Source organism: Eutrigla gurnardus (assembly GCF_963514095.1).
Source record: "Eutrigla gurnardus genome assembly, chromosome: 6".
Taxonomy (NCBI): domain Eukaryota; kingdom Metazoa; phylum Chordata; class Actinopteri; order Perciformes; family Triglidae; genus Eutrigla; species Eutrigla gurnardus.
The window spans coordinates 18,651,899-18,670,525 of record NC_139920.1 but is presented as its reverse complement, the minus strand read 5'-3'; the positions used below and the strand labels follow the sequence as shown (position 1 = coordinate 18,670,525).

Sequence of the window (18,627 nt, the reverse complement as noted above, 5' to 3'; positions counted from 1 at the left end):
AGGCTGCGTGCCTCTCTGGTGCTGCACGTCTTCGAGGCTGAAAGCTGAGCGCTGAGCGTTGCTGGAGGAGGTCCAGATCAGCTGCGAGGTCCGGCCTCCGTGGCACAGAACCGGTTCCAGCTCCCGGATCTGGGCCCACCACACGAACACGGCATCGCAATGAACACGTATAGAACCAAGACATGTTGTAAACTTGTTTCCACTGCAGTTTGCCTTGAAACAAGTTTGGATATTTGGCTGATTTGTGTGAGAAACAGATAATTTTCTACATCTTTATCTCAAATATATCCTTGCAAAGAAAAAGCTATAACTCCATGTATAAATCCATGCTTGACCTGCAATTCTTCCACGTATTAATCGTGTAAAATGTGGATTAAAAGGGCTCCTAGCTGTCCAGTAAGATTCCCTGATGGGATATTTAACTCCTTTTAAGAACACATAAAAACATTTGTGTTGTATTTTGTCTCTGTGTGAATGTCCTGTCCATCTGATCGCTCTCGAGAATCAATCTCAAACATATAATAACCCGTATAAATAAAGGTTAACTGCCACTAAAGTCCTTTCAAATTCCTTAAACTAATCAGCAAGGTTAAATTCCTTTCCGAACTGTAATGGATGCTTTAGCTGTTGTGTTTTCCTCCCTAAACTACGTCTGAATGCAAGCATGCAGCTGCAGCAAAGACGGATTCTCTCTTATAGTCTGAACAGAAACTTTGAGAAGGTTTCTCTGTGTCCGCGACTTAATACGTGTCAGAACTCATCTGCAAACGCACAGCAGGCACAATACCGTCCACAGTGACCTTAGGCCTGAACACTACCGTTAATATTTAATGAGCATTGCTTCTCAGTGACAGACAGATCGAGTATCTCCGACATTTATTCCACCAAGGGTAAACAACGGACTGGAATAAATGTTCCTGCAAAAACTCAGGGGTGCCCCTGTGTTCCAAAGAAAGGCAGCAACATGGCGATGTGCCCTCTATGATGACCTTCCAGTGGAGAAAACCAGATGCTGTGCCGTACAGGCCGCCTACAAAACCATTTGCGCACCTTTCAGATTCCCTGAGGGCCACCGAATAGATTCTACTTGTGGATCAAACCACCAAAGTTGGTCATCCGGTGGCCAGAAAAGCAGCTACTCACGAGCAGGAAGTGACCGAAAAGGTTGGTCGCGAAGACTTCCTGCAGGCCGTCGGCGGTGAGACGGTCCTTCTGCGTCAGGATCCCCTCGCCGGTGGCAAACATGGCGATGATACGACTGTAACACAGATGTCATAGGAAACCTAAACTCTGGACTTCCACCCCTCTATAGCACTTTGATGATAGCACTGTTGTACTTAAGGTATCCTTGCTGAACAGCTACCACTTTAACACTATTCTATTTTTTCGCTCTTACTTTATCGGCAATGATATGTTGTGGTTACTTTCTTTCGACAAATGTACTTATTATAAGTCGCTTTGGACAAAAGCTTCTGCTAAACACGATAAATGGAAATGGAAAGGCAGCAGGGGAAACAGTTGTTTAAAAACTGTATAGGGTTAGACGTGCTCTCTGATTTAGCTTCAAACGTGATAAAAAAAAAAAAAAGTACCTGGAGAAGAGGCCTTTGAAAAAGGCTTTTCCATCAAACTGGGGGTTCGGCATGATGCCTGCGTTCAGGTAGAGGTAGTCCAATCTGTTATACCTGTAGTGGACACAGTCACACATATTCACCGCTGTAAGTCCAGAACATAACTTGGTCTGTGTTGATGACTCCTTGATGGTGCATTCAAGCCACGCCGCTGCTGCGAGTACGTCTTCCTACCTGAGTTTGACCTCCCGAGCAGCAGCGAGGACGGAGGAGATGCTGCTGGTGTCCAGCTGCAGCAGCGCCACCTGGGCGGCGGGGTGAGAGGTCAGCAGGGCGGCGCGAGCAGCCTGAGCTCGCCGCATGTTCCTGCACGCCAGACACAGCTGGAGACCCTCCGAGTCCTGCGAGAGGAGACGCTCGCACAGCACCAGGCCGATGCCGCTGCAGGGACACACGTAGCAGTTTACTTTCATACATTATTCAGACATGTACCGTATACAGCACAATGATGTTTCCGCTTTGGGCCAAAAAGTCGCAAAAATGAATAAAACGCAAAAAATACAACATCCATGCCTTGAATCATTAACTAGTGGTGGAATAAGTATTCAGATCTTGTGCTTCAGTAAAAGTATGAATACCACTGTGTTACAGGGAAAAGGTGCTGCATTCAAAATCTTACGCCAAAGTACAAAAGTGTGACTCATCAAAATATACTTAAAGTTCCAAAAGCACTCATTATGCAGAATGGCCCATTTCAGAAACATACTGAATTATAATTATTGTTGTCTAAAAATACTGCTGGTCTGTAATTATAAATGTATTAGTTGATTTATGTTTATCTTGAATCATCTAAATCACCTTGGTAACTGATGTCATCATATCAGTGCAGTAAAAGGTTCAATGGAGTAGAAGTATAAGATAGCAGAAAATGACAGTACAAGAACCTCAAAATTGTAAATAAAAATCTTGCTTAACTCCACATACCATAGTTACATTCCACCAATGTTATAAAATAGAAATGACTTCAAAAGCCTTTAAAGAAAGATCTCTGGTGTCTATCTTGGATCTATTACACATTAGATGCCAGACTTGAGTCTTATAATAAAAAACATTAAATAAAACCATTACCTATTTGCTCCCGTCACCAAAACCACCTTATTCATGTTTTCTGCTTCGAACTGGAAAGAAAACACAAATGTTCTTTCTAAGCAACAGTTCTGTTTCCCGTTCATGAAGTGATGTGGAGTCATATCCTTGACTCCTCCCTCCGTTTTGTGATTGGACAGCACAGCAGTGCTTGGCCAATGAGAGGTCGATGCCGGTCGGCTCAGGTTCAGGCCCCCCCCCCCCCCCCCCCCCACCCCACACACACACACACACACAGCATCAAGCAATCAGTACTTCATGAACACAGCAAAGAGCTCTCACAGCACATAGATCTTCCCTGTTTTACATTTTATTTAAAAACATTCTCAACATTTGAGTACAAATATGTGAGTAAACTAATCGCGGAATCTGTCGTCCGTGACAGCGGGAGGATCGGGTTGTGTTGATGTGTTTTTAACTCACGTGTACAAAATCTTTTTTTTTTTTTGCCCGGATTGCAAAACACAGAAAAGATAAGAGCCATGCATGAGGAGAGACGAGTGGGACGAAGGCCTCTGATAAGAGGGGAGAGCTTGTAAATACAGAATGCAGCATGAAGGTTGAGATATACACAGATAGAAAAGAAGAGAAACAACAGGCCGATGATGTCGTTAGCATCGTTAGCTTCCACACGCTAACACAAACCAATCCGTTCCAATCAACCAACTCATGCAGAATATTCCCGTTTCCTCTCCAATATTCACTTAAAATGAGAAACACTTGCTTTGAACTTGCTTCCAACTCTAAACGCTTGACCTGTTCAACGACTTCTACCGAACGACGCCGACCATAAAACACGCACCATTCCAGCGAGCATCTTGACACCTCAACAATTACGAAAGCGCAATATATGTAGTTTGTGATGGATGCGAGGTGATAAGAGTTTGCAGGAGGAAATGTTAAAAAAAGTTAGGAAAAAAAGCAGTTTGTTTGGTGTTTTTTTGATCTGCCGTGTGAGCGGGAACGTCAGCGAATCAAACACGACGCTCCGAACAAATCGACTTAAAAGAGAATATGAATCCACAAATATGTCACTAAAACGTAAACAGAACAAACACGTACGGACGTATAAATATTAATACAAAACATTGCTATTTGAGACTTTAGACTTATCTATTGTGAAATACACAGTCATATACACACATGTATGTTCAAAATCACAGAAGGAAAACTGCAGGGAGATGAGATGAGACGCCCGAGACTATAATACATCATAAACATGTTTACAATACATTCTAATCTGCTTTAGCGGAGTTAAATAGTTATGAGCACTCAGAAATATTCATAATGCTTTATAACAATAAGAACATATTATGTATCATAATACTTTTTTTTTTTTCCCATAGTTGCAATATATTATGATCTCTGTTAAAATGCATTATAATAAGTTACTCTAAGTGGATGTTTGCTTTGTTTTTTTGTCTACTTGCATAGATTTTTCACTTTATAATGTGTTACGGTTCTATTTTTTTGTGCTTACTTGCGAGTGCTTATAACTGATTACACCGTGCTACAAACAGATTATAACGCATTGAAAGCATGTTTCTCATACATCATAAACATCTGCGTTATTCATGATTTTAAACGCGTGGAGTTTCTCTGAGGAGCCGAGATGAAATGCTTGAAATAGAATGAAGTGTAAATGTAATGGTTTCATGTTTCCGCCTCTACATTCAAGCAGTCTGTCAAAAGAAATCACAAGAAAGCTCTCCAACGACGACGCTCGCCATCAAACACCTCAACACGGGACATTTGAACTCGTATAAAGAACAAAAAGAAAAATATAAAGACATTTTCAAAAAGTGCCGAATGTTACTTGCTACATTACATTTTGGCTTCGTCAACACACGTCGTGTTTCTGTGCGTTTCGGCGGGTTGGTGGATTCTAAAACAGAATGGAGTCCATAAAAACATCTTAACCAACGTGACTGAGCCAATTAAACTCAAACGGACACATATCAAAAGTCTCTGGTCGTCCATCTTTGTCGGGGGTAAATCCAAGAAGCGTTTTGTTTCTCGCTCTCTTCCCGCTGAAACAAGAAAAGCTTCAGCTTGGATCGTGTCTGAACCAACTCTCGTCTCGCACCACGTCTTCCAGAGATGAGTCTTAAACGTCGCCCCGGGGGGGCTTACGGCTGTATTTCCAGGAGGGCTCTGTGTATTTCCTGGAAGGAGGGCCGTTCCTTCGTGTTCCTCCTCCAGCAGCTCAGCATGATCTTGTAGAGCGAGTCCGGACACAACACGGGCTGAGGCAGGTAGATCTGCAGGACCAGAGGGTGAGGAGTTAAAGGGATTCAACTCGTACACTCTGTGTGGATGAAATGCTCGTAACGGGGTCATCCCTTTGTTCCCCGGGTCCTATTTTCCCCGTTTCCCCAAAAAGGGTCCTGTGTTCCCCGGTCGCAATACAAATATTTAGTTTAGTTTATTTTAAACTTTACAGCCTTTATTTACATTTACAGCCTAATCTCAGGCCTATGTAGGCCTATTTGCTGTGGAATCCAGCACTGATGGAGGAAAAAATAACCCGGGGAACATAGCACCCAGGGAACATAAGATTCAGGGAACATAGAAGCTAGGGAACATAGCACATGGGGAACATAGGACCCGGGGAACATAGGACCCATGAAAAACATAGGACCGGCCCAGGAACATAGGACATAGGGAACATAGGACATGGGGAACATAGGACCCGGGGAACATAGCACATGGGGAACATAGGACCCGGGGAACATAGGACGCAGGGAACATAGCACATGGGGAACATAGGACCCGGGGAACATAGGACCCACGGAAAACATAGGACCCACGGAAAACATAGGACTGGCCCAGGAACATAGGACATAGGGAACATAGGACATAGGGAACATAGGACATGGGGAACATAGGACCCGGGGAACATAGGACATAGGGAACATAGGACCGGGGAACATAGGACCAAGGGAACAGAGCACATGGGGATCATAGGACTCTGGGAACATAGGACCCATGAAAAACATAGGACCAGGGAACATAGGACATGGGGAACATAGGACATGGGGAACATATGACCCGGGGAACATAGGACGCGGGGAACATAGCACATGGGGAACATAGGACCCGGGGAACATAGGACCCACGAAAAACATAGGACCGGGGAACATAGGATAGGGAACATAGGACATGGGTAACATAGGACATGGGGAACATAGGACCCGGGGAACTTAGAACCCGGGGAACATAGAACCTAGGGAACATAGGACTGGGGGAACAAAAGACATAATAAAGACATAAGAACATAGGTACGCTCCTCTCATAACGACGCTCACCTGTCTTTTCTGGTCCCTGAAAAACTCCCCTGTGTTTTCTATCACCTGCTCGTCAGTGAGCTGGGAGTAGGGCTGCTCCTTGCAGAAGTTGAGTATCTCCCACAGGGTGACCCCGAAGGCCCACACATCGCTGGCCGTGGTGAACTTACCCTACAGAAGGACACGTGGGAAATGTTACATGGACGTCAACATTCACACATCAAGTAAAAATCTAATCTTTCATTTAAGGAATACTTCAGACCCCAAAACAATCATTTGTATATCATTTAGTCACCTTGAGGTCTTGGTTTTAACGCTAACACACTGCATGAAAGCATCCATTTGCAAACGCTCACACAACATGTGCAGGATAGTTCAAGTCTTATTTCTACTCAAAATCATTACTATTTCGATCACTTCTGCAGAGATGCTAATCAGGTGTTTCAACCACAAGTTTTTAGTGAAGATGCATGTGTTTGGGAAGCAGTGAGCACACGACTAGATGAACGTGACTCGGATCCTCCTGCCTTAGTTGTGTGATAGATTAGAATGCATGTTTTATATAGTTGTGCTGTTGACATGCAAGAAAAACTGAGTTTGATAGACAAATGGTCATTTGTTTGGGGGCGGTGAGGTATTTCCTGGTCCTCACCAGCAGGATGCTCTCCCATGACATCCAGCGTATAGGCAGCACCGCCCTGCCCTGGATGCGGTAGTAGTCCCCGCTGTACAGGTTTCTGCTCATGCCGAAGTCGGCGATCTTGATGGTGTAGTTTTTGCCCACCAGGCAGTTCCGCGTGGCCAAGTCTCGGTGGACGAAGTTCAGAGAGGAGAGGTACTTCATCCCCGACGCGATCTGAGCCGCCATGTAGCACAGATTGTTGAAGCTGGGGAGGAAATGAGAACGTATGTCGACAATCCAACGAACACACAAGCAACGGAAACGGACGAAGCAGTACTCACCTGACGGTCGGCGCGTTGCTGAGCAGAGCGAGTTGCCCCTCGGGTTCGTGACGGGACAGGAACTGGTTGAGGTCTCCGTTCTCCATGTACTCGGTGATCATACAGAGGGGGTCGCTGTAGATGCACACGGCCAGCAGGCGGATGATGTTGGGGTCCTTCAAACGGGACATGATCTTTATCTCTTTCAGGAAGTCGTTCCTACCCAAACACAAAAAAAGGCACTTTTCACAGAGAGAAACAACAGATTGTACAAAGTGATATCTTCAGATTCAGGTACAGGCTACAAAAAGAAGAAGAGGCATTTGGTGACGATACCTTGCATTTTTGTTGGCGTCCGAGCGGAGCATCTTCACAGCCACTAAAACTGGCTGCTCCTCGGGGATGTCGAATAAAAACTCCTTGTTCATGAACTCCTGCATCCCCTCTGCTTCACACAGGTGCACCTGGGAGGGGAGGAGGGATGCAGCGTTTAAACAGCTTTCAGCTTTGAGCTCAGAGCTCAGTGAGAGAAGGACGCACCTCTCCGAACTGGCCCTCGCCCAGCTTCTCTTTGAACGTGAGCATCTTCCGCGGGAACTCCTCCACGGCGACGTCCTTCCCCGACAGCAGGTCCATGGCCAGCGCGGGGATGGCGTACGTGTTGCTGCCGGTGACACCCTGCAGGTTGACGATGTCCGCCTCGGCGTAGTGAGGGGCGCCGTCTTGGACCGCGGTCGCCGTGGTGGATTTCGAGGCCGCTGTGCTGGTAGAAGCTGGACGACAACACGGGGGGAAACTGTTCACGAAGGATGCTGATGAGGTTGAGCAGTTTGAATGTGTGTGTTTGAGTGCGTGTGTGTGTGTGTGTGTGTGTGTGTGTGTGTGTGCCTCAACCTACCGGGCTCCTCGGAGTTCTGAGCGAACTCCGGCAGCTTACATATGATGCGTGACGGCTCCTGGTAGTCCGGGCCGAGGGGGAAGATGCGCTCGTAGGTGGAACTAGACTCCTGCTCGCTGCTTGCGCTCGACTGGTTTTGGGTGTAAGCGAACGTCTCACTCTGTATTGACAAACTAGCAGTTAGTTCATCGTCCAGCATCCGGCGAGAGGCCTAGAATTAAAGGACGTGGGGGGGTGAGGGAGCAGATCTGACCACCTCCCGAGCTCAAAGACGACTTCATGGAAAGTGCACACACGCCGCCTCCATTGAGCGATGAGCTCACCTTCTCCAACATCTTCTGCCACACCTGCCGCCACAGGATGATGACGATGATGACCACGAGGATGAAGATGATGGCCACCAAGCAACTGATCAGGATGCGGGTGTTGCTGTCATCTACTTTGTGGGTGGGGTCGTCCTCTGGGGGAGGGGACAGGGAGGGACACCTTTAACCCTCTGCGTCGCGAGAAGTGGATCAAGCGACGTGTGTCATGTGACCAGAACATGCGTATCAGTGTGTGTGCTCAATGACCTGGTTGTATGTTAGGTGGCAGTCCTGTCTTGGGTGGCGCCAGCGTTGTGTTGTACATGGCTGTATCTGAGAGGCCAGATGGGACGAAGATACATGAATATAATAATCATTTGCACAGACGTAAATCAGACATGAAGTGTATACAGATGATACACGTTGTTCTCGGGGGTCCGTACCTGACTGGAAGGTGATCTCGCTGAACAGCATCCAGGCGTCGGCGAAGTAGAACTGGCACTTGATGGCACTGGCCATGTGATTGGCCAGGTTGACGGTGACGAAGCGGGCGCTGGGGTTCTTCTCGTCCTCCACGGGGCTGAAGGAGAGGGGCGTGGCCTCCCAGTCGGCCTCGGAGCGGAAGAAGCAGGCCACCTGGCGGAAGGCCTTGACGTGCCGCGAGTACATGTTGCTGCAGTGGACCTGGGCGCAGATACAGACGCTTGTATACTTATTTATATCTGTACATAGTACAATGTTCTGTTCTAGCTGTGTGTTTATTTCTGTGTGTGTACATTAAGAGTCAAATTCCTTGTATGGGTTCACACTTCTGACTTGAATGCCGATCAGAGACGTAAGTGGTCCCCGTGTGTCCTGTGCTGATCAGGAGCCTCACCTTCATGGTGGTGAAGTTGCGAATGCGGTCAAACTCGAACATGATTTCGACGAATCCGCCAGGGAAGCTCTCGTTCGTCCAGCCCACGTAGTCGTAGCCAGGCCACACGTTGTAGACGTGGCTGTGCGTGAAGTCGTCCAGGCCGCACACGCCGTCGGTCAGCTGGCCCAAACCCTCGGTCATACTGAGAGAGACAGACGTGTCAACGTGGAGGAACACGTCTCCATCGCTCGATTGGTCGACTGATCAGGCGTTTCGGCCGTAGTCGACTCCGATTTCTCTCGGTGTCTTTTACACTTTTGCCTGCTTAACTCCAAGAAACTCTAAAGTAATCAACTAATCGAGTGGTTGATAGAATCACCTACTAAACCTTTAAGTTGCTCAGGGTTCAGGGTTTAAGGCCTTAGGGGGGACATTGAGATTGGGCCACTGAGTCTGTTATCCCACAAGTTGACACAATTTCTCTGGTTGAGGACAGGCCTGACAGGAAACATCCGGTTTGAGCTTCTCCCCTCTGGGAGGCGCTACAGAACACGAACCGTCACTCTGATGAACACTTAACGAAAAAATAAATAAATATATGCTGCTGTTATAGATTATGACATTTTTTAAAGCCCAATTTGATTGTCATATGTTAATATCATGCGTCGCTGTCGATATAAATCCTACAGGTTTTTACATACAGTATTGAGTCATCAACATACATGCACATACTGTACAGTACATAATTATATTCAATAATTATATTTGTTTGCACTATTTGTATTGTTTACAACTGACAGAACACTTGACTTTGATATTTTATTTCTTATTTATAATTCTGGATATTGCTGTTTACATGTATTCATATAATATTTATATTTACTATTTTCCACTAACAGTACTGTCTATTCTTTACCTTTCATCTGTACAGCTTTTGTTGTCCTGGTTTCTAGCTGCTCTTCTATTTCTGTGCGAGCACGTTAAGAGAGCACGTCTGTTAATATAGTATTGACCATTAGGTGGCAGCATTGTAAAGGGCGAATCCTACACGTCTGCACTGTCGCCTCCACACAGAGGAGGAAGTCTGCCTTTGTCATGGAGGACATTATTCACTGTGACATCATCTGAACACGATTGGTTCATTCCTGCTTGTGACCTTCAGAAGGTCGACTCACTCATTCCTTCGAGGTCTTGCCTAACTGAGTAAACCACCACGTCTATGTCTACGTCTGTCTCTCTGCCGTCCCCATGGTGACGGGCAACAACACACACACACAGACACACACACAGACACACACGCACACACACACACACACACACACACACACACACACACACACACACACACACACACACACACACCTGTGGATGACAGCGCCGTCGTAGACGGAGTCGTTGAGGTAAGCAGGGGAAGCCGGCAGGTTCATCTGTTGTCCTGCTGGAGCGTTGTACGACACGAGGCCGTCTGTAGAGCAAAGGAAGCCATTCAAAACATGTTCTGAGTCTGTCATTCTGGCATTGCTCACAACCACAGAATGCTGTTGCAAAATTTAGGAGAATATACTGGGTACAATTTTTTCCATTATGTATGTATTATTATGTCAAACATTATGAAGAAATATTTTATGGACCTGGTGTCACTTATCTGTTTGCCCACAAAGCCTCATCTATCAGGGAATATTGTGCTTTTCTTCTAATTCACTTTTTGTTTTTACACCTTTTTATCTCCTATTCAACTTTGATTGGATCTCAGATTTCACCAGGTTTCCATACTCATTAAAACATTGGACATTTTACTGCATCATGTTTTTTTCACATCGTATCTCCCTCACAAACTTTCTTCCAACCACATCCTTTGAACTAAAACTAACCACGTTAACTGTCCAGCTTTAACCTCATGTTCCCAGTATTTCCTTGAAATGTAAACACGTTGTAGCTGAAAGTTTTTTTTATAGGTGCATTGTCCTGTGTTGATTGCTGCTCCCAGCTGGGAAGCAGCACTTAGACACCCCATTACTTTCATTCTTTCACTTTGACCTCAAATTACACAAGACTCCTATGAACATCTCAAGTTTAAAATTTGCCCCTTAGAGTTGAATTTGTACCTTACGAGTTCTTGTGCCTTTTTTTTGTGCACACAAGCTTATCTAAAGCTGAGCTGCATCCGCTGTCTTCCCCGGCTACGACAACACTTTTATTTCTAGTCTGATTCTATTTCTAGGCTGTGAAAATAGAAATATAACCAATTGGAACATTTTGAAAAGTCATGTAACGAGCAGAAAATATGAAAATGCAACCTTCTTTAAATATATGATTTAAATATTTCACATCAAAGCCCTTAAAGTTATGAAAAAATACAATGCAATTAAACTGTTTAACATCGTTAATATGATTTACAAAAAAAGCCCAAGTTTTATTTTTCATTTAATTATTGTTGCTTTTGTATTACTCTTTTTCTCTCTCTTCATTCTGAATTATATTAGTTATTATTTTGCACCCGTGTAAGCAGATCCTTTATAAGACTGTGAAGGAATTTGAGCCATTTGTTTTTATAAGAATTTTGTTCAAATAAACGATTCAAATAATAAAATGTAAAAGCTTTGCTCTCCACATCCTCCCTCCTGCGTGGCCTTCCTCACCCAGCCACTCGCAGCCGTAGAGCTCCACCCTCATGCACACGTTCATGGAGTGGTCCGTGACGGGCATGAAGCGGACGAAGCGGGCGACGATGGGCGGCTCCAGGTCCTTCAGGACGATGTCGTATGCGTTCCTGTTGCCTTCGATCACCTGCGGGTAAAAACAAACAAACTCCTGAAGAAGCTCGCTGATGATTGAGGAATAACCTCCTCATGTCGTTTATAGATAATGAAGAACTAATTCATCATTATCAGAAGGTTGATAAATATAAAGGTCAAAGGTCAAATCAGATGACACATAAAACAATGTGGATTTACCTGCTTGCCCTGCCTGTTCCTCCACGAGATCCAGCGGCTTCCGTCGCGGCTGTACTTTATCTTGTACATCTGGGAGAACTCGTTGCCGATGCCCCCCGCGTGACGCCCCTGGGTGCCCACGAGGGTGATGAAGTGGAGCGAGCGCAGGTCGATCTGGAGGAACTCCTTCAAGCTGTCCGGCTCCACCGTTATCTCCGGACACCAGGCGCCGTCGCCCTCCTCGAAGTCCAGCCTGAGGGAGAGCGGAGAGAGAAAACGGGGGGGAAAGGGTGACTTAACGGCCCACGGATGCTAACAGTCAAATGGCAGGCGGGAAAAAAGATGGAAAATCCGCTGAGAAGAAGAATTTGGACGAGGATGTGGAGAGGAAAAGGTGAGAGGAAAGTTAATTCATCCCAAAGTGTTCATTTTGGGGGCTGAGACTGAAAACACAGCCGCGGTAGGAAGGCGTGTTACATCATGATCCTGATACTTACTGAAGGCCACCCAAGTTCTTCTGCACACACACACACACACACACACACACACACACACACACACACACACACACACACACACACACACACACACACACACACACACACACACACACACACACACACACACACACTCCTTAATCATGTGGCTGTGAGTAGAACTGATACCCCAGTTTGTGGCTGACTGCAAATACACAGGCACACGCACCTTACAGTATCAGCCACACACACACGTCTAATGTGTGGTGTGTGTGTGTGTGTGTGTGTGTGTGTGTGTGTGTGTGTGAGAGAGAGAGAGAGAGAGAGAGAGAGAGAGAGAGAGAGAGAGAGAGAGAGAGAGAGAGAGAGAGAGAGAGAGAGAGAGAGAGACCATACCTGCCGTATCTAGCAGCGGTGGATTCGGACCACTGGCTGGAGGCGGAGATGTCCTCGTCCTGTATCTGCCCCCCCGACATGCCCAGAGGATAACGACACACACCTGCAACACAGTTTGAATGTTAAGACCAGCAGAGGTCAAGGTCACGGAGGTCACAGAGGTCACCCGATGACTCAGCAATGCTCATCCTGTATTGACCCAGAGAGGGAAGTGACCACACACTTGTGATGTAAGACGTGACGCCATCTTGGATGCAGTGAACGGACGTGACCATGTTTGGATTCTGAGGGTGTTTTTCCACTTGAAAGTTCCTGAATAAAGTCAACATGAGGTTCAAGTGCAACTGCAACACGTTGCAACACAGGGTATACAAACGTCTTTTTTTCTTGGTGGACGCGTTGTTGAAAACAAAACTTGTTCACTGTGTTCTGCCGACGCAAGGCTTCGTCTCCGTCATTCTGCACGCTGACATTCACGGTTTTTATTTTTCTGGTTTGGTTTGGAAATAAAATAACCAAAGAACGAACGATACATGGAATTAAACACTACTTGATTAAGTTTAGTAAAAATCTTCATGGTTCGGCTTAAAATAACAATGAAATTGAAACAAAAACAGAAAAAAAAGCTACTTAGTAAAAGTGTGTTTTGGAGCCACTCGTTTGAAACTAACTTGTAATAAGTTAAAAATAATTTCCGTGGAAACATTATTCACCATGCAGTTCACTGACCAGGCTGAGGTATTGAATGTCCCATGCAACTATCATGTTGGGAGCGAATAAGCCCAAAAATGTCAAACTAACTATTCATATTGTAATAAATCCTGTCAGGTTGTGTTTTCACAGTTATTTCCTGTATTTCCTCTGGTCGTTTTGAATAAGAGTTATACTCACACTTCAACGGTGCTTCTCTTTCACAAGGATATTCTAGCTCCATTATGTATGGAAGGTATTAAGTGTAGGTATTTAAGGCTACCTGGGCCATCGTTGTGCTCTGAAACACACAGCGGCCCCCCTCACTCCTTTCGGACCAACCACAGCGCCGCTCGCCGCTGGGAAATTTGAAAACCGAACTCAAATGTTCACCAGACGTTTCTAAGACAGAACTACTTAATTCCCGGCTCCTGTCAAGAAACCTGCAAAACAAAAAAAAGAGTGATGGATGGATGGTGCTGGATGAAGAGGTGGGACGGTGATGTGAGAGTACCACACACACACACACACACACACACACACACAGTAACTACACACTGCCCTGCACTCAAGTTGTGGTTGCTTTTTTGAAATAATAAGCTGGATCCATTCAGTGTCTCTGCCAGTCCAAACAGTGCTGGTATCGAGCACATGTAGTGGCTTTGTGTGTGTGTGTGTGTGTGTGTGTGTGTGTGTGTGTGGTAAAGCCGGCTGGTTGGAGCCCATCACGCCTCCACCGTGTGGTCAATAGAAGCAACATGCCCTGTTTCCCGTCCACCCCCTCACGCCTCCTCCTCTCTCTCTCTCTCCTCCTGTGTGGTCTCTCGCCCCTCTCTCGCCCCTCTCTTGTCCCCTTTCAGTGGCGAGAGGTGAGCTAACGAAATCATTAAAAAGTTAACAGTGTGATTTAGAAAAATCTTCATCTCATTAAGACTCAGCGGGATAGTGGCTTTAACCACGCAGCCAAACGTGGGATCCATTAACTTTTACAAGACTGAACGAATCCACTGGTTTCTGATTTTCCGAGAGCAAAAAAAAAAAAAAAAGAGAAATGAAAGGGTTTTATTTGTTTTTTGTCCCACGTTACCTACAGGGTTGGTCGTTTTCATGCACCAAATATCCTGTCTATCTGGAAAAAGACGATATTTCCTAATAAGCTACAGGCTAATGAAAATTAATATTCTAAGTTAGTCCATCACTCAAGTCCAGAGTCGAGTCCCCAAGTCCTGAACTTTTCAAGTTCTAAGCAAGTCTTCCGTTCTTCGTGGTTCTTAACTTGATTGGATGCCGTCAGTTTGTCCTACGGCCACGCCCTCTAATTAACTTTCATGACCCATGTTGTGATACTGTCACATTTGTAATAACAGAATATAAGTACTCCACAGGATGTGACCACTAGTTTGCCTCGTCTATTGAAAACCTCGATTTCTGTGCATGTGACGGCGGCTTTCAGGGGACCTTCAGGCGGAAGTTGAAGCAAGACCGGCCCCCGTTAGCCGGGGCCCCCCGTCCCACAGAAAACCCCTTTGAGGAGACGCCAGCAACAGCAGAGCTCCAGGTTCAAGGCCTCCTCTGTCCCTCTTTCTTTCCCTCTCTTGATCTCCTCCAAATATTTGCTCGACGGTCGAGATGTGAGAAACAAACCCTGAAGGATTGCGACCGATACGCCACTCGCATGTCGATGCGACCGCAAGGAGCAGGGCGTCGATGCGACCGCGCTCTAAAGGCTTCGTCTTGGCAGCTGACGCGGTGACGGAGGCACAAACAAAAAACTCTTCCAGATGTCCACATCCGTCCGCTTTCATCTTGTCCTCTCTAACCTTTGTCTTTTACGCCTGCACTCCTTATTTCTCTCTCCTCGCAGCAGATCGTCGCCGCCGGCTACAAGCAAAACCACATCCACAGAAATCATCTTCTCGCATCCTCGGCCGCGTGATTACGAAAACCATTTTTAACGATAGGCGAAGCGGATTCAAGAGAGACAGCGGAGATGTCCAAGGTTTCAAATGAAAGCAGAACGTCAGGGTTTGCCTCGACCAGGTGATTGGGTTCAAGGCTGAGAGGGATCCTGCATTCAGAGCCTCATTCACGCAGAGCTAACGAGTCCCGGTGTCTTCACGGCTGTGGACGACGGCGATGAGGAGGAGGAACCATGTTGGTGCTGTGAGATGGAGGGAAACATGTCAGACAGCAACCCGTGAGTAGGGATGACATCACAAACAGCGATGGTTCTTCTATTCCCCGCCTGGTCAACACTTTTATTTTTAAGTCAAAAGTTAGACCATTTTTGATTCTAGTTTGGCTCCAGTTCAGTCGAGTGTGTTTAGATGACGTAGAAGTCCAGACCACAAGTAAAAAGTGGAGTGAATCCAGATTGTAAAGATCTGACTGGATAACAGAGAAAAAGGCCACAATCGCGCCGATCGTTGACGTATCCTCCCCTCTAAGTGTCTCCTTCCCGTTTCGGCTTCTGTTTGTGTACCAAAATATTACAATTATGCAGCGGCCAGAGCACATCTTTGTTTGCTCTTCATCCCATGTGAACTGTCCTGTACACAACTGTTGTGGAAAAAACTGACGTGGGGAAAAACATTTTTAAAAATGTGGCCAAAAGTCTGAACGCTTGGCTAAGAGGTGGTGACATAAATTGTGTAATTTTTCTCTGTGGTCAGAGTAATTCACTGATACACACAATCAATGCAACATCACTAGTTGGAGGAAGGAAACAAACAAAAAAAAGTAATTGGCTGGGAGGTAATGGATGAAAATAGGAGTCATTATCAGAGTCTCAACCACATCCCATGTGAGTCAGAGAGAAGGCTCTCAGTGTATCGGGCCGGATGTGTGACCGCTCTTCAAAATGTTGGTTTTTGCTGTGTTTATTTACCCACCGACCCACTCAGAGGTGACCCCCGGGTTGAGCCGCGGGGGCAGGCGAGTGGGAATCACACCCCCGGCTCGCACGCCGCCGCCAACACTACCACCAGCCAACCAAATATCAGGCTCGACGTTTGGCCACAAATCTAAAAATATCACCCGGAGGAGAAAAGGTGGAAAATACCAGCCTTGTGTGGTGGAGGGAGGGGGGGGGGGGGGGGGGGAGGGGGGGAGGAGAGAGAGGGGGGGGGGAGAGAGAGGGGGAAGAGAGAAAGAGAGGGAGAGAGAGAGGGGAGAGAGAGGGAGAGAGAGGGGGGAGAGAGGGGGGGGGAGAGAGGGAGAGAGTTGGAGAGAGAGGGGGGAGAGAGAGGGGGTAGAGAGAGAGAGGGGGAGAGAGAGAGAGGGAGAGAGAGAGAGAAAGAGAGAGGGAGAAAGAGAGAGGTGAAGGAGTAATGGACCAAACACTCTCTCTCACCCTGACTAGTGAAAGGCCGGTTTGTTCTGGAGTGTTTGCTGTCCAACCGCTGGCTCCAAATACTCTCTCACACACACACACACACACACACACACACACACACACACACACACACACACACACACACACACACACACACACACACACACACACACACACACACGTTGACGTTGTTGAGGCCAGGTTTTGGTTGTGTTGCTGTCTGCTTCCTCACGTCTACATCGTGGCCACAAATGGCAATTTACAGGATTTCAAGTTGCTTTATATTAACAAAGAATCAAAACTAAACATGAACGTTGGACTTTCCCCACTAAAATTAGCACATATACAGTATGTGGCTTTTAAATGTGTGAAAATCCTCTAAAAATAGACAAAACTAGGCTATATTCATTTCCCACTGCCAGAATAAGAGTATACCTTCATGTTAATGTATTTACTTTTGATCTTTCTATTCATAAGGTGAAATGTTAATAATGCAATTTACCGCTTTTAAAGTCTGTTGCTCTTCATGGTGGCACGCTACGTTCTACCTCCATGATGAAGCCATATATTGTTCATGTGTGACTTGCTTTAGCAGCAGTGTTTAAAGGTTATAACATCAGAGGAAGTTTATTTTATTTTAAAAGATACAAAGTCTCACTTTGAAGATAAATGTGATTTTACTGATCCGCTGAGAAAGTTCTGATTCATTAATGAATTCACCCTGAACATCAGAAGATATTGTTACTAATAATATTACTGCCTGATATCTGCCCCCCCCCCACAGTGAAATAAAGTTCGCCCACTCACGAGTGAAATGGGAAAGACAGGGATGGTATAACTCCATTGCTTGGGAATTTTAAACAGGGGAAAGTTGGCATCGCTCGACATCTCAGCTCGACTAAATTCAGCCGTGAATATTTCCAGACTGGAAAAAAAAAAAAGAATGACCTCCTCTCGATGCAGCAGAGCTTGAGCATTAAGATAATAGGTGGATGTATCCTGCTTCCATATATTAGAGCAGGTTGAAATTCAGGCTTATACTGAGACTGGAAGTGGTTTTTTGACATATTTTAATTGTTTTAAATAATCACTTGTTTTTTGGTTTGAATAAATCACATTACAGATCCAAACACTTTGTCCCGGAACGGCGAACTTGTTGAACTTTGACCACGATCACGCAAACAGTCCTTTCCATGACTTATGAGTGGTCAAATACTGGGAAACACACACACACACACACACACACACACACACACACACACACACACACACACACTGGGAGAAAGACAGAGCCTCTTTCAATGGACTTTCCTGCTGTCAGAATGTCTGGTATGCATTAGCCACAGACTCCAGTGGGATAGCTGGATCCACAGTGTGCGTGTGCATGCGGGTATATGCATGCGAGCAGGCGCACGCACACACACACACACACACACACACACACACACACACACACACACACACACACTCACGAAAACAAAGTAACAAACAGAGGAAGTCGCTCCCACAGGGCTCAAACGCTGAAATACACAATTAAGTGCAGTTGAGTAAAAATATCGATGCAACAGCATCTAAGAATCTGTAGAAAATGCATCCTATGTTACATTTGCATGTGGTTGAATAGGCCAGAAATTTAGCTATTAATATATATATATATGGGTGTGACGTATAAAGCGACCACTTTAAAGGCTCTCTATGATCTCTATCTCACTCGCCCTCTCCACTTTCGTTCCTCGCTGCGTTTTAAAAGCTGCTTATAAACCTCTCTCTGCTCTCTCTTTTGTCCTGTT

The 18,627-nt window shown here is 45.8% G+C and overlaps 2 protein-coding genes across 3 annotated transcripts in view; both read right to left on the bottom strand.

Moving 5' to 3' along the window:
* Nucleotides 1–2,798, bottom strand: part of hsd17b7 (hydroxysteroid (17-beta) dehydrogenase 7) — a gene marked incomplete at its 3' end in the record, with an annotated part of 3,264 nt that extends 466 nt beyond the window's left edge. Inside the window, exons 1-5 of the mRNA XM_084012422.1 lie at nt 2,700–2,798; nt 1,806–2,012; nt 1,593–1,685; nt 1,144–1,258; nt 5–129 (exon numbers count right to left, since the gene is read on the bottom strand). Coding sequence (XP_083868548.1) covers nt 5–129; nt 1,144–1,258; nt 1,593–1,685; nt 1,806–2,012; nt 2,700–2,734 — 575 coding nt within the window. The 5' untranslated portion in view covers nt 2,735–2,798. The remainder of the gene's footprint in view (nt 1–4; nt 130–1,143; nt 1,259–1,592; nt 1,686–1,805; nt 2,013–2,699) is intronic.
* Nucleotides 2,799–3,017: 219 nt separating this feature from the next.
* The window catches only part of ddr2a (discoidin domain receptor tyrosine kinase 2a), a 31,552-nt gene continuing 15,942 nt past the window's right edge, over nt 3,018–18,627 (bottom strand). Inside the window, exons 3-17 of one of the 2 annotated variants that reach the window (XM_084012438.1) lie at nt 12,814–12,916; nt 11,963–12,194; nt 11,648–11,795; nt 10,371–10,473; nt 9,027–9,210; nt 8,593–8,833; nt 8,417–8,482; nt 8,168–8,304; nt 7,845–8,055; nt 7,487–7,719; nt 7,283–7,410; nt 6,968–7,165; nt 6,657–6,891; nt 6,026–6,175; nt 3,018–4,978 (exon numbers count right to left, since the gene is read on the bottom strand). In XM_084012438.1, coding sequence (XP_083868564.1) covers nt 4,847–4,978; nt 6,026–6,175; nt 6,657–6,891; nt 6,968–7,165; nt 7,283–7,410; nt 7,487–7,719; nt 7,845–8,055; nt 8,168–8,304; nt 8,417–8,482; nt 8,593–8,833; nt 9,027–9,210; nt 10,371–10,473; nt 11,648–11,795; nt 11,963–12,194; nt 12,814–12,916 — 2,501 coding nt within the window. In that variant the 3' untranslated portion in view covers nt 3,018–4,846. The remainder of the gene's footprint in view (nt 4,979–6,025; nt 6,176–6,656; nt 6,892–6,967; nt 7,166–7,282; nt 7,411–7,486; nt 7,720–7,844; nt 8,056–8,167; nt 8,305–8,416; nt 8,483–8,592; nt 8,834–9,026; nt 9,211–10,370; nt 10,474–11,647; nt 11,796–11,962; nt 12,195–12,813; nt 12,917–18,627) is intronic. The other variant, XM_084012439.1, reaches the window with a different exon arrangement.